The sequence below is a fragment of the Diospyros lotus genome, chromosome 2 (assembly GCF_014633365.1).
Source record: "Diospyros lotus cultivar Yz01 chromosome 2, ASM1463336v1, whole genome shotgun sequence".
Taxonomy (NCBI): domain Eukaryota; kingdom Viridiplantae; phylum Streptophyta; class Magnoliopsida; order Ericales; family Ebenaceae; genus Diospyros; species Diospyros lotus.
Window position 1 is genome coordinate 3,476,375 of NC_068339.1, and position 24,861 is coordinate 3,501,235.

Here is a 24,861-nt window from a genome sequence, read left to right on the forward strand (position 1 = left end):
TAAGATAAACGAGACGATCTTGAGTTTAACTTGAAACTCGATTTGTAAATGAGCCAAGTTTGAGCTCAGTGAAACTTAGTTCGTTAGCTTGCAAGCTGGCCCGATTATTAGTGACTCGTGATTAACTCGTTTATAAATACATTAATAAATTTATTCCTAATTTTATAAATATATTATTTTTTAATTAAATAATAATATTATATATTTTTATATATACATATCATATATATTATTTGAATAAAATTACATATTAATATACTCATATATCATCATTACTATCTCCATCTCTAAGAAACCCATCTTATTTGCATCTCCACTCCCTTTTCTTTCATTTCTTCATTTCATCCATTGTTCCTTCTTCTTCTTCTTCTCCATGCGTCTGGTCTATTCCTTCATCTCTTTCCAACATTAAGCAAGGATGGTCGTCGATGCCTTGCCTTTCCCTGCCACCTCGCCTCTTGCCGATTGCTACATTTTCCTATCGTTGCACACCCATCCCTTTGGTGTGTTTCTTATTTTGTTGTCACCTACTGCTAATCACTGTTGCATCCTACATCTCTGTCGCTGCCTAGGATCTCTCACCATTCTGGCTGTTGCATCGCCTCTCGCCATCGACTACTGCTGCCTTTGCACCCATCGCCAACTAAGCTTTACACAAGTTGAGCTCGAGCTGAGCTTGAGTTTGGACTATGTTAATTGAGCTCAAGCTCGAACTAGGGGGTGAGCAGAAGTTCGGATAGACCTAACTAACCAAATCGAACTAATCAAATTGGTCGGTTCGGTTCGATTTTTTTGATAAAATAATTTAGTTTAGTTAATTCGGTTCGATTTTTTTATGATCAGACGGTTCGGTTCGGTTAGCAATATATCAAATTTTCGGTTATTCAGTTAACGAAAACTAACCGGTTCAGCATAACTGTGCCCCCCCAAAACATGGAACCCATACCCGACCCGCCAACCGACACTCAGACTCCCTCCCCCCTTTCTCTCTTTCTCTTTCTATCTCTATCTCCCTTCACCCTCGCTGGCGACTACGAGTTCTTGTGCTAAAATCGCACCCCTTCTCTCTCTCTCTCTCTCTCTTTCTATCTCAACCCACTCTCCCACTTGCAGGTGAGACTGCGAGATCGATTCCGGCAGCCCCAAAACATGGAACCCACACCTGACCAAATCTAACCCTAGCCCTCACCCCATCATCCCTCGCCTTCGTTTCTTCTTTTCCTTGTACTTGGACAATTGACGAGGGTTATTCCAAGATCTAGGCCATGGCGGCGACGCTAGCAGTGGCCGCTACTAAAGTAGCGGAGGGGCAATCGGCGACAACAACGTGCACTTCGAAGCTCGTCGACTAAGCCTTTTTTTTTTTTTCCAAGCGCTACAAGATCCCCGACGACCTCAACTCTTGTGTCAAACACTCAAAGGTACATGTATTTCTGATTCAGTGATTCTTGTTCACTTGTTCTGGAAAATTCCGATTGGGAAACTCTCTGTTTATTTTCAATTCTTGTTCATTTGTTTTGGAAATTCTGATTGGGTACTGGAAAATCATTTTGGTTTCATGTTCGGTTATACTAGGATTATCAGTTCTGATTGGGGATTGGAAACTCTCTGGCTATTATCAGTTCGGTTCGGTTATTGCATTTTATTGTTCGATTATTTTAGTTTCGGTTATATTAAGATTATCGGTCGGTTCAGTTTGGTTATTAAGGACAATTTGGTTCGGTTCGGTTAATAATTTTTGGACGGTTCAGTTCAACTATAACCAATTGCACACCTCTAGCTCGGACTATGTTAACCAAGCTTGAGCTTGAGCCCGAGGTTAGATTTGTCAAGTTGAGCCGAGCTGAGCTTCGATTGTAGCCCTAGGAATGGTTAACATAAATCTGTGAAGTATTTTAAGATTTCTATAATACTATTTGTTAAATTTTTTGAAATTCATTGAAAATTGTACTTTTTTATATATTTGTTAAAGGTATATGATAAATACCAAGATAAGAGTTTTTTACCAAAATATCTCTATTATCAAATTCATTCAAAACTATATATAATCAATAATAAATTTATGATTAAAATGGTGTTTTATGATTAATGTGAATTGTTAAAAATTAAAATTAGTGTTTTATTTTCTAAATCTATGTTTAAAAATATATTCTAAAAAGACTCAAAAAGTAGAAATAATTATTGGTGGAATTATAATAATTCTATTTAAATAATTAAAAATTATCAAAACATATTTTCATAATAAATAATAAAATATAAAATTAAATAAAATAATTTAAAAAATCTATAAAAGGAATTGGTATTAGATAATAAAATATATATAGAGAGAGAGAAATTTAAATTTTAAAAATTTATTAAATGACATTAATTATCCTACAAGGGACATATGAGTAATTTAAATTTATCTGTAAAATATTAAATAAATTTATATAGAGGAGAGTTAGATAAATTTATCTGTAAAAAATCAAATAAGAAGTCACGTGAGGATTTTTTCGAAGAATGTCAAATAAATTTAATAAATAAACTAAAATTAACAAACATTGATAATACTTTTCATATCTAATCTTTTTTACTTCATATCTTAATTAAAAAATATTACCCTAATAAAATAGAGTTTCCTTAAAGCTTAACATATGAAATTTGCAAAGTCGATATATTATTTTTTAGAAAAAAAAATAAAGGAACTATGATTAATTTATAATATAGCCTTCAAATTCTTTAAAACTACCGTCCCCACAATCTTAAATTTCTAAGAGACGGAGACAAGTTTGACTCTAATTATTTTCCTCACATATAATCGGAGAAATGAACCCACTTACAATGGTAGCTTCCTACCTCAACCCACACGTGGGAAACAATCAGTTCACATATATATTGATTATTTTTATGCGACCTCTTGTATTCATGTTTTTATTATGTAAGAAAAAGTAAATTACAGATTAAGATTAAGTTTTTAACTTTTATGTAAGAAAAATTGAACTCACGACCCATCAAATTATATTACATGTCGGTCACCCTTTTACCATCGAGCGCTAAGGGCAATCCATATGTATCTTTCAGTTTGGCATAGTTGCTCAGCTATGGTTCATTCAATCTCCCGAAGCCTAGTAAGTCATGAGAGCTAGCCAAAAATCAAGCCTAGCCTATCCTTCATTGATACAGAATTGAAAATTTATATGTAAAATTAATAATTTATATAATTTAATATATAATTGATAAACTCATTAAAGTTGGTATTTTTTTTGTAGTTAATTTATCGAAAGAAAAAAAAATCAAGCTTTCTCCTTGTTTTTAATTTTAAACTCAACTTTTAATTTTATTAATTAAGATATCTAACTTTTTATCTATTTTTAATTCTAACCTATCCTTCATTACCATTTAATTTTATTATTAAGTACGCTGAAATGATAAATTATATTAGATGGAATGAGATTGCAAGAATTTGAACCTTAAAGGGCTAACGGTCTATACAACGTTGGATTGGTGTTGATTTGTCCTTAAGAAGTAGGGGTTATTACTGTCTCGTTCACTAAGTCATTAAATATAATTTATCATGTCAATAATTAATAATAAATAATAACGATAACACATAATAATTTGTTATTGAAATTAAGTAGTAAGTTGGGCGCCATTATTTAAGTCTAAATCTATAAACAAATTGAAAATTATTGTCTTGGATAATTTAACCATTATATTATTAATTTAATGCCATCATTCATTAAAACGAAAGTCAATGATTGTCTAAAATTTTGGTATTCCATTTCTTCAACAAAAAACTAAAATGTAAGACTGAGAGAGAGAGAGAGAGATTAAAATGTTGAAGCAAACCAAAGACATAAGACCAGAAGAAGTCTTCCAAGCAGTATATTACAGACTACTTGGCTAGCTTGGAAGACTTCTGAATTCCTTTATGATTTATTTGTTACAGAATACAAACGATTCAATGAACCAGCAACCCAAAAAATATACACAAATTATAACATATATACATTGTCAATTAAGTAATTTATTGAACATAAAAAAGTAGAGAAAATGTGATTAAGATAATTTGAATATGTGATAAAAAGTTATTTGGAGACGTGAAAAAAATAATAATAGAGATATTGCATATTTATATATAATGAGTGGATTAAATAAAAAAAATTAATTATTTTTTTATCTAGCACGAAAAATAAATAGAAGTAGTCTGTAGGGAAAAAAAAAATTATACGTGATGTATGTGGACTTGTGATTGTTCTAAATGTATATATCATTATGGAACCTTAGTACAAGAAAAGTATTATCAGAATACGTTACCATGCATTTTTTATAATGATGATAATCGAGCCGCCTAGCTAGATGGGTTTTTTCTTTCTCTATGTTTAGTTGTTAATAAGTCCCATTATTTTGTATGAAAATTATGTACATACACAAATAGTATAGATGAAATTCAATTTCATCCCTAAGTGACTTAATTATAATAAAAATCGTAACAACTAACAACTAATATATATGAAGCAAAAATAAAAAATATATGAACAACTAATTAACAATATCTTAAAACCAGCTATATATGGCTTATAATTTTCTAGTTCTTGAATGGATGTTAATCAATTTATTATTGTAGTTGAATTGGGTACCCATGGGCTGATTATTTTAAACAGTTTAGGTAATTTATCAAAAGTAAGATCTTTGAGGAACTATAAATTATCTAATGTTGAAATTTTCGACGTTCCATGCAAACAGGTTCAATTCTGCGCTGAGAGGCTGTTTGATTAAACAAATTGAAGTCAATGCCTTAGATCTTGCACATGAAGGCAACCAATAACCAAGTTTACGGGCATCCTTTCATATAATATATATTTTGCTCGTTGCCCAATATTCTCAGTACAACTACAAATCAATAATTTTATTTTTTTTCCAACATGAATGTAAGATAACTGGAGATGACATGAGCTCTCAAATGTCAACTTGATTTTTGTCCCTCTAAATTTCAAAAATATATTAAATTTTTTAATCGTTTAATCTCTCCATACTAAGTCAGATAGGTAAAACGGTCGTGAGATAACTAAATAATTAAGAATTGTTGACTTTTAGTCAGTTTTGGGTGTTGATTTTTTATTTATCTTGTATTTAATTTTCGTTTTCTATTAAAAATAAAAAATGAAATTGACATTTTATTAAAAATATAGTGTATTTTATTGGATAAAAGAAGAACATCTAACAAAAATAAATTTTATAATAAAATTTAAACTCATAATCTTTTAGTTATAATTAATTTAATTTATATTAAGTTTTATTTATAAAATAAAAATAAACTCTCTCGATCAATCATCAATCAATAAACTTTTATTTAAAATATTCTATTTTTTTATTACACTTATAGCAATTTAGACAGGACGTTACTCAGTCAAATTTGTAATATTTAATTATAAGATACGAAAAGGGGAAGAAAGTGCTAAAAAAATAAAACAAATGCGTTCATGTAGCATTGTAGTGTTGAACTACATCATTTAATAAGTAGTAAATTCAAACAGAATATTCAAGTTAGCCAATAATTTTTTATGAAAAATATAGCTTGGTGCATGATATTATTCATTATTTGTTACGGCAGAAAGAATAATTGTGATTTAAGAGTTCTCATAAGAAATAAAAAAAGTTTAGAACTCTAAATGAATTTGTTATTGTCAAGATATAATGATAAATTTATTTGATTGAAAACGTCATTAACTGGTCACCTAAGCTTGCAAAGAAGAAAACAGTCAAAAAGTGCGGGAAAGTCATCGTACAAATGCCCCGATACTTAAATCGGACACTGAAGATGATGAAAGCCGTATTAAAACTATTATTAGAGATGTAGATTTTTTAAAATAAATGTCTATTTATTTATAAATGAGTATGGAGTAATGCAAAATAGTTCATAATTAGCATTATTATAGACAACATCTATCTTAACTTTTCTTAATTTTGTTAAGATTAAAATTCTTATAGATAATATCTATATTGACTTTTCCTAACTCTGTTAGGATTAATGTTCTTTCGAATAACGTTTATCTTTTTTTTAAAAAAAAATTAAATGTTAAAGTTATCTAATTTACATGTTGCATGGACCCTTCTTTATATGAAAAAATTATATCTTTTAACCCAAATAGTTATTTTTGGCATTTTTAATGGACATTTGTATATGACACAACAATTACTCCCAATTCTTTCATTCGAGTTTCTCAGAAGAAATGGTAGCTATGTTATGATCCGTCCTTATTTATGATGATAGATTATTCTCACATTTTTTGAATTTTTTATTTTGAATCATTTTCATGTCTTTTGTATTTCTTGTTTTAAATCATTCTCACACTTTTTGCGTTTCTGATTATGGATCATTTTCATGCTTTTTGCATTTTTTGATTTCAGATGATTCTAGCGTTTTTTACGTTTCTAATTCTAGATCATTTTCATACTTTCTGCATTTCTAATACTAGATTTTTGAATGATGAGCTCTAGATCGTCCTCGCGTAATTCAAGCTTTGATACTAAGTTTCAAATAATAAGCCTTTATAATTTGCAATTTGAACATGTTTTCCTTAGATCTACCAACCACGTAGATTCGAGTCAGAATGAAAAGACAATATTTAGTATCATACCTTGGTTTCACATATGAATCGTTGTATAAAAGTCAATCATTTTGAATAAAACTTTTTCTATCATTTTAGAAAAATATCGTTGGCTTCTCAATTTGAGCGTAGGGTATAGTTAGGCTCGAACCAAAAAGTGATGAGAATTTTGAAATCATGAAAAACATACTAATTTAGACTGGATTATTCTCGTGAATCCTAAAATTTTAGCATATTAGTATTAGGACTGTTATCTATATTAAAACCCTCTTCGTCGTGTATGTTACTCATGACTTGAGATAGCATAAGAATCATTTTAATATTCTTAGCCTTTTTGAACGTTTCTTATAAAGGGCGTCAATTGTTGTTATCAAGATATAACAATAAATTTATTTGACTGAACACATTATCGCTTGACCACCTAAATATGTAATGAAGAAAATAATCAGAGGACATGGTGTTACTCATGACTTGAGATAGCATAAGAACTAGGGGGCATGGGATTATCCTTTTTGAATGTTTCTCATAGAGGGCGTCAATTATTATTATCAAAATATAATAATAAATTTATTTGATTGAAAACGTCATTGCTTGGCTATCTAAGTATGCAATGAAAAAAATAGTTAGAAGCCGCAGGAAGATTCCTGCGCAAACAGTTTTATATTTAAATCAAACATTAAAGAGATGAAGGTCATATTAAAACTAGTATTAAAAACACATCATTTATAAAATGAATGTCTGCTAATTTATAAAAGGGCATTGAGTAATCTGAAATAATTTAGAATTATCATTTTTTACAAATAACGTTTATTTTAACTTTTGTTAACTCTGTTAGAATTATGATTATTTCTGATGATAGTTTTTGGGACCGACCACCACATGCCACCTCTGCGACTGGACCTCGGGAATGGAACCTCGGACTTGGGGATGTCGGACCTCGGGTGTAGAACCTACAAGACAATGGAGGGCCGGGGCTAGGATCCCCCGGGGTGGACTCCGATGCTCAAATCAGTAGAGTAAATGCGAGTAGAAGTAAATGAGAGAGCTGTAGAGCTTGAATGTACCTGGCGAGAGTCCTTGTCTTTCATAGGCGAACCCGTTTTGGAGTACCCGAGATGAGCGGGCACGACCCCCGAGAATCCCGGTCAAGTTGGAACGGGTCTTACGGTTTGGCTCGGATTTTCCGGGCTCCGCTCCGGAGTGTTGACTTGCCACGTGTCGGTCTCTCAGGTGATCCGCGTGGCAGGTGAGACTATCAGCGCGTAGGGGTATTCTAGTAATTTCAGTTGATGCCACATCAATTTCAAATAACGACTATTTCTTATAAAAGATGCTTATCTTTTTAAAAAAAAATTCAAATGTTAAAGTTATATAATTTGCGCGTTACGTGGAACCTTTCAAGTAAAGAAAAATATCTACCTTTTAATCTAAAAAAATTATTTTAGACTTTTTGGATCTTGGACTTTTGTCTATAACAGAAGTTGAAATTGAGAAAATAAAAAAATCCTTAAACATGAAAATGTATTAATTAATAGAATACGTTGGCATCCGATTAATATGCCGATTTTGATATGTCCAATTATCAATGAATAAGATATTTGAAAAAAAAAAAATATCAACCGACTTGAATTAAATCATCTTTAAAATAAAACGTCTGTAATCTCAAACCCGAATGGATGACTTAACATCATTGATTTAAATTGTAGTCAAACCCTAAATTTGACCACAATTTAATTAGATGTATTTTAAATTTATTCACATATTTTAAACGTCAAACAAAAAAATTAATGTAACATTGTCTAGTTAAAGAATTGAAATGAACTAAAAAACACTATAAATTATATATAGTATTCTTTTAAAATTTTGTTAATATTATTACTAGTCCAACATGCTTAAGGAGTTTTTGTAATACCGTCTATAACCGTTGACGAATGGTTATCCATTAAAAAATAGATGAAGACATTGCTTCCTTTTTTTTTTTTTTTCAAAATTTCTTTATCATTTGGTCAAAGCACATTAGGTCATGGGCATGTATGTTGCATTATAAATAGGAATGTTAATAAATACTCCCCCCAATAAATATTCATTAAATATTTTTTTTTATGAAGAGTATAGATGAGAGAGGAAAAAAATTACTAAAGACCGTGTGTAACGTACTCTAACAAGTATATGTTTTTAAATAAATTTTTATTTTATTTTATATACATAAATTTAAAAAATTGTAGTGGTATTTTTAAACAAAAGACTTTAATATAATAGGAAAAAAATATAAATGAGAATACAAAATAATTTAAAGTAATTTTAAAATTTTATATAAAAATTGATAAAATAATAACAAGGAATGGGATATGGAAGATGTGGAAGAATAGTGTGGGGAAATCAGAAATGCTGAAGCTTGGGCCCATGGGCTGGACTTAATCGTTTTTAAGGTTGGGTTGGTTCACTTCCACGGAGGCGTCAAGTTGAAAGGAATTTGTAAAGTTTTATAAATTTAAAAATTCCTGAATGACTTTAGATGAACAAATAAAATGAATTTTGAAAAATTTATATATTGTTTTTATAGATTTTAATACCGTTTGAATGAGCTTAAAAATTAAAATCACATTGGTGTACATTATTGGTTCTAATAAATCATATTAAAATTATTTAAATGATTTTTTTTTATATTTTCTCATTTTTATTATTCAAAATGAATTTTAAAGTTTTATGAATATAAATGAATTTATTTAAATAAAAAAGTAATTAATACTAATTTTTTAAAGAGATTGCTAGGAGTATAAAATATTAGACTTAATATTTTATAAATTCGATTCAAAAAATTACTTTATCGGCGTTCGTGTGAGGCAAGACGGCAAGGTGATGGTAACGTGGTAGTCGGTGGTTGCCTTGGCGGTCATGGAGAGAGGAGAAAGTAGAGATGACAAATGGGTCGACTTGTCTCACAGGTTGGCCTAGTACTATAGCAGATGGCTCGGGCCGGCCCGCCCAACAAAATGCGGGCCTTGCCGGGCCAGCTATATGTGGCCTGACCCGACCCACCTAAATGGCCTGTGGGCTGGCCCACCAACTGACCTGGCTTGGCCCATCAAAAATTAAAAAAAATATTTAAAAAATTATATTTGTAATTAATAATTATAAACATATTTTAAACATAATAATTAAAAATTATGTTTGTAAAATTATATTTATAGTAAACATTAAACATAATTTTACAAACATAAAAATTACAAATAAATGTTTATAAGTAAACATTATATTTTAAAAAATATTTATTGTATTTGAGAAAAAATAAAAAAATATTTAAAAAATTATATTAAAAAAATTAAAAATAAAAGACCACAGACTGACCCGGCTCAGCAGGCCCTGGCCTAGCCTGGCCTGTCCTGGCCCATTTATTAAGGGCCAAAGAACTCTGTCAGGCCCTAATTTCCATTACCTCAACTTATACCGTCTCGCTCGTGGGTCAAATTTGACCTCACCCATCAAATGGGTGGGCTAAAGAGGAGGCGGGCCGGCCCATCATAGGATAAAGCTCTCTAGGATAAAGCAGCGAGTAGGACACTGACAACTTTAAAAAATTTACAATTAGCGAGAGAGTGAGGGGGGATATTTTACTCCTTTTAAACACTTTTGGATAACCCTCAAGGCACTGACAACTTTAAAAAATTTACAATCAGAGAGAGAGAGAGAGAGAGAGAGAGAGGATATTTTAGTTTTTTAAACACTTTTCGATAACTCTCAGCACTGTCCGTGAAAAATAGGAAAAGGAGAAACAGGCTCCATGACGAGGCAACGTACCTGATAGCAGCATCTCTCTCTGTCTTTCTGTCAGAGCCAAATCAAGAAGCAAACAAAAGTGGCAGAGCTACAGCTTAGGCCTCTAAAAAGCGGTAAAAGCCTGAAAGGAGTTTTTAATCACAGGAAGGGTTTCGAGCGATTCTCTCGTCGGCCGATAGCACCGCCATGCTCGGATTACTACTCCGTAGAGAAATGAGAGCCAGAGCTCCCCAAGCGGTTTTCAATTGGATCGCCTCCGTCTCTTCTCCAAGGCACGCTCATTTTCCGCGAGCCTTTTTCTCTGTTTCTGATGATCGGTGACTTTTTCTCGGTTTTTCTTTTATTCTATCTGGACTGAAGCACTTTCACAGTTTCAATCGGTTTTGCTTGGTTTTAGATTTGTATATCCCTCGAATAATAGAGAACTCATCGTCCACATTTCCGGCGTATTATAATTTCTGGTGTAAACCGGAGGTGGAAGAGGCTTATTCTAAGAGATTATTTAGAGAGTTTCTGCTCTGGTTAATTTGCATTTGAATCAACTATCTTTCTGTATGAAATCTTGTCCAGTAATATCTTTGCTTTGTCTGGGATTTGTGTTGTTTTTTCGTGTTGCAGTCAACTATCTTTGTGATTATGTAGCATGACGCAAGCTAATTGTATGATTAAACAACGGCATACAACTTCACTATTGCTGTTACTTACGCTTGGTGGTGATGCCTAATTGTCGGTCATCAATCAAGACCCGGTTTAAGGTCGACCCGACTAAACCGGAATAATAGTGCCAGAACAGTAACACTGAAATAATAGTAAATAATATTTTAATACTTCATATATTTTAGGATTCTACTTGATTTGGAATTCTATTTCATGTTTTTACTTGATTTAGGATTTTATTTCATGTTTGATTAGGGTTTTATTTCTATTAGGATTCTAGTCGACTTTTACTTGGAATTTATTTTTATTAGGATTCTAGTTGGATTTTGTTTACAAATATTAGATGGATTTGGATTAGCCAAACACTATAAACATACCTAGAAGTTAAGAATTGTAATCAAGTTTTCTCAATCAAATTTCAGTAACCTATTTGGGTTTTCTTAGCAAAACAGTCTTGTTTTTGCGTCTTTTTGAAAGTCAAGCTTCGGCCATTGAAGTTTATTCTTTCAAGAGTTTATTTTGGTGTGTTTTCTTCACACTCGCGCTATACGCTGCGTCAGGTGGTATCAGAGCAGTTCATCAATCAATCAGATGGCTAATCTTGAAGGTAACGGTAGCAATCAGCTTCGTGACGGTGATCGGGGGCTGCTCGTGGTTTGGAGAGCAATTGAAAAACAATGGAAAATAACTCGTACAATGGAGCATCAATTGGAGCGAATCCGCAACCAATTGGGCGTTTTACAACGAGTTAAGAATAATCGGAACCGGACTAATGGCGTGAATCAAGCCACCTATGTTAAACTGGGAAGACCAACCATTAATCCTAGAAGACCAATGATGGATGATAGTGATGATGAGGATGATCTTGGTCATATGATAGCCAACCCCAGTGGTAAAGGGGTTAGGAGGAATGCCCAACAACACAACCATTGGGGAAACGATGAGTATAAACTAAAGAATGGCTTTTCGATGAGTTTGGAGCTTAATTTTGAAGATTATGTTGTCCCAGCAACCTCAACATTTGCAAACCCAGGTCTAATTTATGCTGCTAATGTAACATCCCGCATCGAGCGATAGGAATGACCGGAACAACTTACCCTGATGGGCCTACACGAACTTCCCAGGGGGGTCACCCATCATTGGATTACCCCAGGTCAAGCACGCTTAACTTGGGAGTTCTTTGCCAACATTCAGCCCAAAAGGTATCCAGCTGGTGTTGTTTCCTTTCTTATACTATCCTCGATATATTCTAACTTCTCTGGACTCTCGGGGTATTACATTCTCCCCCCCTTAAGCACATGACGTCCTCGTCATGCGACCTTACAACCGGTCCCAGATCTCCCCCCGTGCATGGCCGATGTGGGATTCGCCTAAGGTGCCTACACGCACCCCCCATAGGGGCCTCACACCCCCTTCGGGACTCAGCCTCCTCGCTGAGGTTTGCCCCACCACCGCGCTCAGAGGCTCGGGGGTTGGCTCTGATACCACCTGTAACATCCCGCATCGAGCGATAGGAATGACCGGAACAACTTACCCTGATGGGCCTACACGAACTTCCCAGGGGGGTCACCCATCATTGGATTGCCCCAGGTCAAGCACGCTTAATTTGGGAGTTCTTTGCCAACATTCAGCCCAAAAGGTATCCAGCTGGTGTTGTTTCCTTTCTTATACTATCCTCGATATATTCTAACTTCTCTGGACTCTCGGGGTATTTGCATCCCGCTCGAGCGATAGGAAGAACCGGAACAACTTACCCTGATGGGCCTACGCGAACTTCCCAGGGGGGTCACCCATCCCTGGATTACCCCAGATTAAGCACGCTTAACTTGGGAGTTCTTTGCCAACATTCAGCCCAAAAGGTATCCAGCTGGTGTTGTTTCCTTTCTTACACTATCCTCGATATATTCTAACTTATCTGGGCTCTCGGGGTATTACAACTAACATAACAAAAACTCCAAGGTTATTGACTCATACTGGGGTATTTTCTAGTCCCGAGGGCTTAGGCATTGCTTCGCAACTTAATGATGGTGGCGTTTCTTCTGATCGGCTTGCGATTATAAAGGAGATGGAGGTCATGGTAGCAAATCCTTCTACAGTTTATTCAAGCTCTAGCATGGTTGAATCGAAGGCAATAGGAACATATTCACCTTCGCAATTGCAAAAACAAGAAAGTAACATGGGTCTCTTTGTAGATAGGGGTGTTGGATCTCCCAAGCTAGTTAACTCGGGTAGTGCAACTACTTTTGATATTAATCTGAAATTAGATTCTGAAACTAAGAATATTGTAATAGTTGCTACTATAGCTGATCAAGTGCTTAGACTAGAGGAGGATTCAAGCATCAATATTTTAAGTGATGGAGAGATTGTTGGTAGTCATGGAATAAGCTTTTATTCGAAACAGTTGCAAAAGAATGCTTCTCCAGACAAGAAAAATTTATAGATGAATTCGGAAGTTGTTGAGGAGTCAAAATCAAGAAAGCTTATGAAAGGAGAATGACCTGTGATAAGATTTACCAGATTAGAGAAGCGCTCAAAATGGAATGTTCAAGGTCCTCAATCTAATAGTAATAATACAATGGAGACAGAGGGCAACAAACATGGCAATGGTTGGACCCATGCTAACGAAGATAAGGCTAAGAGGGAGAGGAATGTCTTTGCTCATGTTCTCTTAATAGAAAAGTTCAAGCGGTTCAAGAAGATGCCAAGCAAAAGTTGCACAAATAAGAAGTACAAGGCGATAGCTGACAAGCATAGGAAGCACAAGGTATTTGAGATTGGAGATGAAGTCATGATATTCTTGAAGAATGAATGGATTCTAGCAGAACAACAGAACAACCTCAAGCCAAAGAAGTATGGTCCTTACAAGATTACAAAGAAGATCAATGATAATGCTTATGTTGTGCATTTGCCTAATCATATGGATATTTCCAAACATTCAATGTAGCTAATCTCTCTTTGTACTTACCGGACGTGGATTTGTTCTACTCGGATCAAAATTTGAGGTCGAATTTTTTCTCAAGTGGAGGTGAATGATGCGGTCACCAATCAAGACTTGGCCTAAGGTTGACCCGACTAAACCGAAACAATAGCGCCAGAACAGTAGCACTGAGATAGTAGTAAATAGTATTTTAATACTTCATGTATTTTAAGATTCTACTTGATTTAAGATTCTATTTCATGTTTCTACTTGATTTAGGATTCTATTTCATGTTTAATTAGGATTTTATTTCTATTAGGATTCTAGTTGGATTTTGTTTACAAATATTAGATGGATTTGGATTAGCCATACATTGTAAACATACTTAGAAGTTAGGAGTTGTAATCAAGTTTTCTCAATCAAATTTCAACAACCTATTTGGGTTTTCTTAGCTAAACAATCTTGTTTTTGCGTCTTTTTGAAAGTCAAGCTTCGGCCATTGAAGTTTATTTTTTCAAGAGTTTATTTTGGTGTGTTTTCTTCACACTTGCGCTACACGCTGCGTCATTGTCTACCACTTATATCTTAAATCCAACCCCAAGGTGCAGAAAATTCAAGAAACATTTGAATGTGAAATGCACTGATTGAAGGCATTTCTCAATTTATGTTTCAGTTTTCATGTTTATTGTGAAATCCTGTTTTAAAATTAAGTACTTATATGCTTTGGAAGTAGATTACCTTGTATTAGCTCTTTCAACATATCTGAAAATTTTTATGTTCCTATGCTTACCATATAGATCACTTAACTTCAGGTTTTCCTATTGATCTTATCTCCTGCTACAAATTTTAAATTCCTCTGTAGTTGAAGCTCGGCCACTATAATATTTTTGATATTTAAGCATAAATACTGTGAAATGTCTGCTCGTACTGTCTAGTGACACATCCTCTGAGAGCATAAATATTTTGCTTAGAGAATATACAGCTTGCTACAGTGTTAGTCATGTTTCTATTCACTTGAACCTAGCATGTGGAGTGTATTTTTGGCTTCTGGTTTTGTTGGCTTTCTCTGTATAATTCATTCCCTTTTCTAACCTGTAATGCAGATTCATTCATTCTTTACCTTTTGCAACTGTAAATGCTGAACAAATTTCAGGTTCCCAACCAGCAGAAGTACACAACTTGGGTAATTTACCACAACTTGAGCAGCATCTGCTTTCATTTCCTGGAACTGAACCAAATAGATATTTTGAAGGGGGAAAAAGTTAAAAGAAGGTATTAAAAGTCTAGCAAGTTAATGGAGAAAAAGTGAAAAGTGAACAAAGTCAATTGCTCTAACTATGATAAATTTACTTGGTTGTCTTACATTGTTTCTGCTTACTTGATTAACATGTTTATTTCATCCTCCTTGTGATGAGTTGTGGTTAATCCATACATATAGATTAATTATGCTTGGCAATAATATCAAACAGAGGCAACCAATGTATGTTTTCCTTGTTATTTACAGCAGCTGTTCATTTGATGATAAGTTATTGACCTAAAGAAATGGTCTAATTTGTAGCACCTTAAGTGATTGAATGCTTTGATTCTGGTTGTCTTTAATTGTAGTGGAAGGCAAGTGGACAGGATCATCTAAATGGAATACATTTCTGGATCCTTTAAATGGGGAGCCGTTCATTAAAGTTGCTGAAATAGATGAAATGGAAATCCAGGTATGTTATCTCATGTGTCATGCAATAGCTTTTCTGGTGTTGAATTTGGTCCTTCTTAGTAATGGCATATTTTTCTCATTTTCCCGATTTCATCTTCTCACAAATAAAGACACATAATACTATGTGTATTGTATAAATACATAACTTTTTCAACTGTTGATTGGGTTATACAGCCATTTGTGGAGAGCTTGTCCAAATGTCCTAAACATGGTCTACACAATCCTTTTAAAGCACCAGAAAGGTTAGCTTTTTCATAATCCCCTCTTCCTCTTCCTCGGGAATCCATTTTTTTTTCTTTCTTTCTTCTTTTTGTTCTTTTCTTCATCATTTCCATTGGAGTTCTACTACTGGAATGTCTGAAAGATGGATTGATAGAGTAGGTTAGGACTTTTTACAATGTATTTTATCCCCATTAAATGCTTTCAAAATGATAGTCTAGTTACTTGAGAGTACAAAAACTCATTGAGGGTCATAATTTTTAGGTATCTTATGCTTGGAGATGTTTCTAAAAAGGCAGCTCATATGCTTTCCCAGCCAAAGGTCAATTCTTAAATGATTCCCTTTTCTTGTCCTTCTATTATTTCAAATTCAGCCATGTCTAATGTTCTCTTATTGCTTTGCCATGAATTGCCTTTATGTGTGTGTTTCAGGTTTTCGATTTCTTCAGTAGGTTAATACAGAGGGTGTCCCCAAAGAGTTACCAGCAGGCTCTTGGCGAAGTTTATGTTACTCAAAAGTTTCTAGAGAACTTCTGTGGTGATCAGGTAGCCGGAAGCCCTCTGTCAAATTCTTTTGGTTCCATTGATCTAAAACAGATAGAGAGATGATTTAAAAAAAAAAATGTTGTATCTAAACACATGTAAACCTGTTAAACTTTCTGGGATGGATGACTTCATGACTGGTCCTACTCTTATTTAGACAGTTGAGGCTGTAGAGCAATGAAACCGTCAATTAGCCTGCAACAATGGCCATCATGGGCAACTGTCTCTCTCAAACATTTTTTGGGATCGCCCCCACCCCCCCCACCCCCGGCGGCTGCAAATTTCCTGTTAGAATAATAGTTATGGTTGTCAACAAAATTGAATGATAGTGCCCAGCTTTTTTTTAGTGCATGTTGTTACCTTTTAATCTTCCCTCTTTCTCTCTCTCTTTTTCACATTACCTTCTGATCTTCTCATTTTAAATGTCTGGCAGGTTCGTTTCCTGGCTAGGTCTTTTGCTGTACCAGGGAATCATCTTGGGCAGCAAAGTCATGGTTTCCGTTGGCCCTATGGTCCTGTAAGTTGCCCTTTCTCCAGACAGTTCATCTTAATAGGATACTGCACAGCTTTTCAGAATGACGTTTCAGTATCCATAGGCATAGAGAGTATCCATCTTATAATTAATTGCAGTATATAATAAGTTTGTTATTTCCTTGATTCCAATAAACTTGCATCAGCATTCTCTGTTTATGTATTAGGGACACGTCACATGGCTGAAGATTTTAGTTTTGATTCTTGTTACAATGATTATTGAGATTTATTACCTATGCTTATATAGGTGATCCTGTATTCATGGGCTTGGTGAAAACTTTAGTTACTGGACGGGCTAAAATATTTTGCTCTGCAGCTTCCAATAACTAGGCACATAGGTGATGAAGCAGAAGTACTGGATATTTTAGTTACTTCTACTGCCATTGATTCATATGCAGGACCATTGTCCCTTAACAACAAAATGAGTTTCCTTTTGGACAAGGAGGAGAGGATGTAATTGCTTCATTGATGATGCATACTTTCATTGTCCAAGTTTTGGCCTTTCTAACATAAAACAGTACTTAAATATCACTATGCATACTCTCTGTAAGAAGCTTCTATTTACTTTTATCATGGGATTCTATTTCCGGAATATAGCTCCAATGGTTAGACTTTTCCGCATTGAAATTTCAAAGAGTGTTTCTACAGGTGGCAATAATTACTCCGTTCAACTTTCCTTTGGAGATTCCTGTGCTTCAGTTGATGGGTGCGCTTTATATGGGCAATAAGCCGGTACTTAAAGTTGATAGCAAGGTGAGCTCAAGTCCCTTAGATACATAATGAAGGGAAAACTTTCTCTGTGGCATAAGGTGGCAGTTATGTGAAACCTCTATTATTTCCCCTGACAGCAAATAAATAATTTTATAGGGTGCCTAGCAGTGGCCAATATTGGATTTCTGTTCACCGGGGGCAAAATTTAAATATTATTATATAGAAAATTATTCTTTTAATTGATAAATGATAACTGACACAAGTTATAAATAACAATTTCAGTATTAAATGATAACATGCAAATTTGGTCGAAAACTTTCACCATAGTACATGAGCAAACCTAGTAAAATAATCCCTGCCATAACGACTTTATGCACAATTAAAGTACGATAATTTTAGATCTTACTTTATTGGTAAAAGAAAATGAAAAGGTAAAAGAATCCCAAACCATGAAAATATATTTATCCAAAATGAGAAATGAGTAGCCCTTAAGTAGTAGAGTGTTCAGAGAACAGGCAAAGCCCGTAATGGACTTTAATCAGTTTAGTTGTTTTAGAATTGCCAAATATTGCCCCACAACTCTTCCTATTTCCTGTTCTTATTTATCAGCATCTTTTATAGGAAATTCTACTTGTGTTTGATCTTCTTGTACTTCTTCATGACATTTTATCTGTTTATCACTATTTGCCTCTTTACTTTTTAACCAACATGTTTCTGTAGGTATCCATTGTCATGGAGCAAATGCTTCGATTGCTCCATGATTCAGGGTTACCTGTTGAGGATGTTGACTTCATTAATGCAGATGGGAAGGCCATGAACAAGTTATTGCTGGAGGTTGGTTTCTATCAAAGTGAGGATGTTTAGTAGTGAATAACTTTAGATCTTTTATCCTGTTTATACAAAAATCAGATGAGGTGGGCCTCTAGTACAATTACTTTGATAATTTACCAACTGACCTGGCCATTATCCTTACCATGTTTTATTATGCATCTGTCATACAATTAAAATGTTATTGGGGTTGGATTTGTTCTGAAATGAAGATGTCTTGGACTATTTGCTGATTAAACTAGCTTTTCTTTGTCTTAAAATCTGCAGACCTTGTGAAGCAGTATGAAGACAACTTCATTCTTTAAAAAGAATGGGGTCTAGACAGTAAATATTCTGGAGTTAATCAATCCTCACATGTGGCTCAAATTATTCTTTGTCGTTAAAAATTATTTGCCATTTGGTATGACTTCTTTGAACAATCTTTTGTAAGAATGAACTCAAAATTTGAACAACTCCTAATATGTTTCTGAATATAACAAGGAGCCTCTGAAAATTTAAGAAGAGCTCAATCACTTCAAGAAAAGCCTGTTATTTTCTCTAGTCAATTCCTTCCAACCACAGTGAAGCTATTATATTGGTGTTTGTTTCATGGCTCATGAAGAAGATTTATACAGTTTATCAGCTTTGCCCGTAACTTTATAAGATTACCTAGTTCTAATATCAAGAATGGTTAATATAAATCATAGCTGTAAGTCAAGAAGGGAGTTTCTTGTTTACATGATAATCATCCATAGTATTATTCTTGCTTTCACCATAATCATCCATTAGTATTAAAATTTTTCCTGCCAACTTTATGACCCTTCTCAGTTTATTTAGTAGATTTGTTTGTCAAATGTGGAAGTCTGAAATGGAAGCTTGGATTTACTTACAACCCATCAAATTACTGTATTAGGCAAATCCACGTATGACTCTCTTCACTGGTAGCTCAAGAGTGGCCGATAAGTTGGCTTTTGACCTAAAGGGGCGAATCAAATTGGAAGATGCAGGATTTGACTGGAAGATCCTCGGGCCTGATGTCAAGGAGGTTTGTTTTCTGAATTTTATCACCATTATTCTTTTCCCCATGCATATAGGTTCTGCAGTTCTACACACCTGATACATTCTTAAAATCTTAAATTGAAGGTGGACTATGTTGCATGGGTTTGTGATCAAGATGCATATGCATGTAGTGGTCAAAAGTGCTCCGCACAATCAATCCTGTTTATGCATGAGGTAAGCTGCTTCATTCTAATTTTATATTTATATATCATTGTACTCCTCTTCTAAATGTTATGATAGATGGATTTTGGTAGTTGTTTCTTGAATCATGGTTGTGTCCTCCTCTCACATTCTCCTAATAATCAAAGTCACTTCTTCACTATGTTATATGCTTATGTAGAACTGGTCTAAGAGTTCACTCCTACGCAAACTGAATGATCTTGCTGCAAGAAGGAAACTGGAGGATTTAACAATTGGCCCTGTTCTTACTGTAAGTCTGCCCTTTTCTTTTTCTTTTTTCTTTTCTAGTCTCTGTTTAGAACACCTTTCGTAAGCACACAATAATACTCGAAAGAGATGGTCAGAAAATTTGCCTAAAAACATTTATGCCACTATATATTCTGTGCATAGAACTTTCATAATTAACATGTGACTTTATGATATAAATACAAATACAAATATATATATTTTTTGCAATTAGGTCTGCTTGATCATTTACTTGAATTTCAACTAACTTGTACTGTTGTACGTGTGTCACCTGAAAAAGTTTTTATTCTTATTGGTATGATATTAGTTATAAGTGCCTAAGGCCGCAGATAGAAAAAAGGAAAAAGAAAGAAAAATAAGTAATTGTTGTAGGTAGGATTATTACTTCATAAAAGTAGTTTGGGTTATTATCTTTATCTGTTTCTTTTCCTGCAGCTATAATGCTTATGGTTGTTTTAAATCTCCTTCTCAAATGTAGCTTACATTCCTAATTGCCTTGATCCTTCTGTACGTGTGCCTGATTGCCATGGCGGTGTTCCTAGAATCTAGTAAAAGCAGTTTTGGGTTGCAGTTCAGAAATTGTGCGTTTCACAAAGGAAAACTATACAGCTGATTTGATTCTTAGTTTTGAGTTAAACATGACATGGAGCATCAATCTGCAAGTGAAAAGGGATAAATAAAATATTTGTGCAAAATTAGCATGCCAGTCCCTGGCTTGGAGTGTTGCTGGTATAACACTGTCATGACTCATTGTATTCATTGGTATATATCCATGCTGTGATTTGGTTTGTCTATATAATACCATTATCCACTTTTTTTACTCTTTGACACCTTCACTTCTATAAAGTTGTTGTGTCCACGTTGATCACTTGTCAAACACTGACACTAGGTCACAAATTCTTCTGTACTGTCTGTCACATGTTTTAAACATGTCCCATTATTTTTCTTGAATTTCTAGAAAATATCCTGTTAAGGATTCCTGCATGTGTCGTGTGTACATAAATGAACCACATAGGTGCAAGTTCGGAAAAATTGCTTAGGGGCCAGATTAATTACAGGGAAATTAGCCACCGACTAATCCCTTTTTGACATCTTGTTTCTATAAACCTTCGAATAGTATTTTCTTTATTTGGTTTTGTAATTTCTCAATTAAATATTAGGCTTATAACTTCTCAGGTCCCGTTTCTTTTTATGTGGAATGTGAATTTGAATAGCTTTTTCTTACTGTTTTAATTTAATAAAACATGGATGCTGTCCATTTGTAGAATAAAAATAAATGCCATTTTTTCATTGAGCGTAGTTGAAAAAATGTATGATATCTGTGACTCTACACCTGTATTTTATCTTGCTACCTTATCATGTTGAATCAGTGTACAAGTCTGTATCCATGCTTATTGGAACTGAATCAATTACTTCTTAGTTTGCTGGAATAAGTTACAGTTGGAATCTTCAAATAATTCCTTTCCTTATCAATTGTTCAATTCTTAGCTGATCTATATTGGGGTTTATCTTTTTCTGGTTGCAGTTTACAACTGACGCAATGTTAGAGCACACAAATAAATTGCTTCAGATAACAGGGTCAAAGCTACTCTTCGGAGGAAAAGCTTTAGAAAACCATTCTGTTCCCCCAATATATGGTGCTATAAAGCCAACCGCTGTCTTTATTCCACTAGAAGAAATACTTAAGGATAGCAACTACGAGCTTGTAACTAGAGAAATTTTTGGACCCTTCCAGGTAAATGTGGGGGCGCAAATTGAAATGCACGTGCTTGTGTGCGTGAGAGAGAGAGAGAGAGAGAGAGTCTTTATGTTTTTACTTGTCCTGATTTCTCCAATATATATGAACCCTAAAGCACGGTACTGTTTAAATCTCAGATAATAACAGAGTACAATGATGACCAGCTTCCAATGGTTCTGGATGCCCTCGAAAGAATGCATGCACATTTAACAGCTGCTGTGGTCTCAAATGATCCATTGTTCTTGCAGGCAAGATGGATTCTATTTTCTTATTCTTTGCTAGAGTTGAAATTTACATATTTTCGCCCCTCATTCCCCCAAACCAAATACTTTGTTAAACTTAGTCAGTATTCTTCGTCATTTTTGCCAGTCAACTTATTCGCCGAAACTCAATTTGCAGGAGGTTATCGGGAAATCAGTTAATGGAACTACATATGCCGGATTAAGAGCAAGAACAACCGGAGCTCCACAAAACCACTGGTAGGTCGAAAACCCATGACTATTTGTATCTTTTGCATCAGAGGTACCATATTGAAAGCTCAATATCTGCCTGAACTGGATGAATTGCTGCAGGTTTGGGCCGGCCGGAGATCCAAGGGGAGCGGGAATAGGGACTCCTGAAGCAATAAAGCTGGTTTGGTCTTGCCACAGAGAAATCATATATGATTTTGGTCCTGTCCAGCAGAACTGGGAAACTCCTGCTGCCACTTAAAGTAGGTACTCATTACCGACGCAAATCAGATATCAACTAGAATCCACATTATGCTATTCAATGATTCTTAAAACGTTTTAGCGTATTCGTTGGTCCTAGAATCATTAGGAGATAATTTTGTTCTGAACGCCGAGTTTTATTTCATCTTATCATTGTTTTTATTTTCTTTTAGTTTTACAGTGACGATATAAACTAACAAAGATTTAAAGCAACCTAACAAAACATTTCTATGCTTGGTTCGGATCTGAGTTAGGTATCCAAATTTGTTTTTAAATGCATACACATTAATTTTGTATTTGTACCGAAAATATTTGATGTTGGAAGCCAAGCATTAAAAAATTGGACACTGTCGTGCCTATTGGTGTAATTTTCCGTTGGATTTAGTTTTGGTTTCAAAATTAAAAAGATTTATCAAAATTTTAGGCTGAGTTCTTTTTATTTTTTATTTTTTAATTTTTAATTTTTAGTTTTAAATTTTTTTTTAATTTTTTATTTTAGTAGTCTTTTTAGAAAATTGAAAACGGTTCTCTTTGTAATTTTAAAAAATTATTTTAGAAAATTAAAAATGGGTTCTTTTTGTAATTTTAAAAAATTATTTTTTAAAATAGAAAATTAAAAAATATTTTTTTTGAAATTTTGAAAATAATTTTTTAATAATATTTTATTTAATAAATTTGATTATTTAGTAAATGAAAATATTTAATATTTATAAATTATTAAAAAAATATCTATATTTTAAAGTTAATAAATTTTATAATATTTTTTTTATTATAATAATAAAATATGAATAAATAAATAAATAAATAAATGTGTTTTGAATAAAAATATTTAAAATAATTTTTTATTATTTTAAGTTTTTTTTTAATTTTTTTATTATTTTTAAAAATAATAAAGGGCGTATTTTTATTATTTTAAAAAATTAAAAATTAAAAATAACATAAAAATAGTAAAAATAAACAAAGATAACGTAACTTTAATTTTTGATATTTTGATGTAATTTTTTTTTCTTGGTTTTTTTTATCCAAACAAAAAAAGGTAAAATGTCCAATCAAATGGATTTTTGTGGAAAAATTGGGAGATTAAATGGAGGATAAATACTATAATTTTTTTAAAATTATTTAAATTGATTTGGCATTAATTTTCATTCATTTATATTGAAAATCTCCATGAAATAAATTAGTGGAGAAAATGTAATTGTCACATTAATTTTTGTAAATTTATATTTAAAAATTATTTTAAAATATTATTATTTTAAAGAAGTAGTATTTAAAAAAGAATAATGCTATTGGTACACTTTTGTGTATATTTTAGATTACATAAATGTGTATTAATGATAAAAATGTCTCTCATGAAGCGTATAGAAACGTGTGAGGCGCATGGAGATGAGGGGTATTTTAGTTATAATATTTTTTTGTGTAGTTTAAGATATAAAAAATAATGTATATTTAGCATGATTCTTTAAAAAAGACAAGTAAAGTTCAAGCTGGCTCAACATCAAAACAGAAAAAAGATGTTCAAAATGTATGAATATTGATGTGCCAAGTCATTGCTACTAAAATGGTAGAATAAAAAATGAAGGTATGGATCAGTTTTAGAAAATAATTTTTAATTTTTAATTTTAATTTTATAACTAAAAATATTCTAACATTTTGCATTTCAAAACTGTATAGTATTTATCAGTGTTTTAAAAATCAGCTTAGGTGGCTGCCTAGGTGCTGTAAAGGCACGGGACAATCCTTGACCGTTGCAATTTTGGCCTAATTGGCCCTTTTAGGCGTCGGCCTGACTGATTGATGTCGAGCAATGCCTAATTGGCCATGACATTTGCCTAATCGCATAGGCTGCCTAGCCTCATTAATCGCCTTGACCGCACATTAAGTTCAGTATAAGTTGCTTGGAGTTTTTTTTTTTTCTCTTATCCATTCTCTTTTTCGTCTCACCATCGCCGCTTGCTTTCTCTGTTGTCGTTACTGATCGATCGTCTCTATTACTTTCTTTTTCTATTTCAGCCTCTCTCATCGCGCATTGTCGCCGCCTCTTGTGGACAATGAACTCACTGTTGCGGCTTGCTCTCTCTAGTTGCAACCATCATCAACATTGTCATCGTTGCTTGTAGGAAGATTTGTTTTCTCTGGTTGCTCCTTCTCTCTTTCTCTCTAAGACTCAACCTTTGCTCTCTCTGGTTGCTTTCTCTCGCCCATTTGGTTTATATATGCACAATATTATATATATAATATAATAATTCTATAATATATAAGCATATCATATATAGGATGTGTTTATAAATTTTATATATATATAATAGAGATAGATTTATATATATATATAACCTCTATATATATGATTTGTTTATATATATATATATATGAATATACATGTATTTAGGATAATATAAATTTTATTTAAATAATTTTTTCATGTACCGCTTAGGGGCTTAGGTGCTAGGCCCTAGTCTGGCGCCCAATTA

The 24,861-nt window shown here is 33.3% G+C and overlaps 1 protein-coding gene across 5 annotated transcripts in view; it reads left to right on the forward strand.

Annotated features, from left to right (window-relative positions):
• Positions 1-10,331: 10,331 nt before the first annotated feature.
• LOC127794985 (delta-1-pyrroline-5-carboxylate dehydrogenase 12A1, mitochondrial) overlaps positions 10,332-24,861 on the forward strand; it is a 59,764-nt gene continuing 45,234 nt past the window's right edge. The window contains exons 1-17 of one of the 5 annotated variants that reach the window (XM_052326349.1): positions 10,332-10,639; positions 15,045-15,124; positions 15,547-15,650; positions 15,824-15,891; positions 16,133-16,190; positions 16,301-16,414; positions 16,845-16,928; positions 17,591-17,695; positions 18,374-18,487; positions 19,374-19,505; positions 19,604-19,693; positions 19,860-19,949; positions 21,471-21,680; positions 21,821-21,931; positions 22,083-22,162; positions 22,256-22,395; positions 24,404-24,642. In XM_052326349.1, the coding sequence (XP_052182309.1) occupies positions 10,554-10,639; positions 15,045-15,124; positions 15,547-15,650; positions 15,824-15,891; positions 16,133-16,190; positions 16,301-16,414; positions 16,845-16,928; positions 17,591-17,695; positions 18,374-18,487; positions 19,374-19,505; positions 19,604-19,693; positions 19,860-19,949; positions 21,471-21,680; positions 21,821-21,931; positions 22,083-22,162; positions 22,256-22,394 (1,665 nt within the window). In that variant the 5' untranslated portion in view covers positions 10,332-10,553 and the 3' untranslated portion in view covers position 22,395; positions 24,404-24,642. Of the gene's footprint in view, positions 10,640-15,044; positions 15,125-15,179; positions 15,214-15,546; positions 15,651-15,823; positions 15,892-16,132; positions 16,191-16,300; positions 16,415-16,844; positions 16,929-17,590; positions 17,696-18,373; positions 18,488-19,373; positions 19,506-19,603; positions 19,694-19,859; positions 19,950-21,470; positions 21,681-21,820; positions 21,932-22,082; positions 22,163-22,255; positions 22,625-24,403; positions 24,643-24,861 lie in introns of those variants that run through there. The other 4 variants (XM_052326350.1, XM_052326348.1, XM_052326351.1 and 1 more) reach the window with 4 other exon arrangements.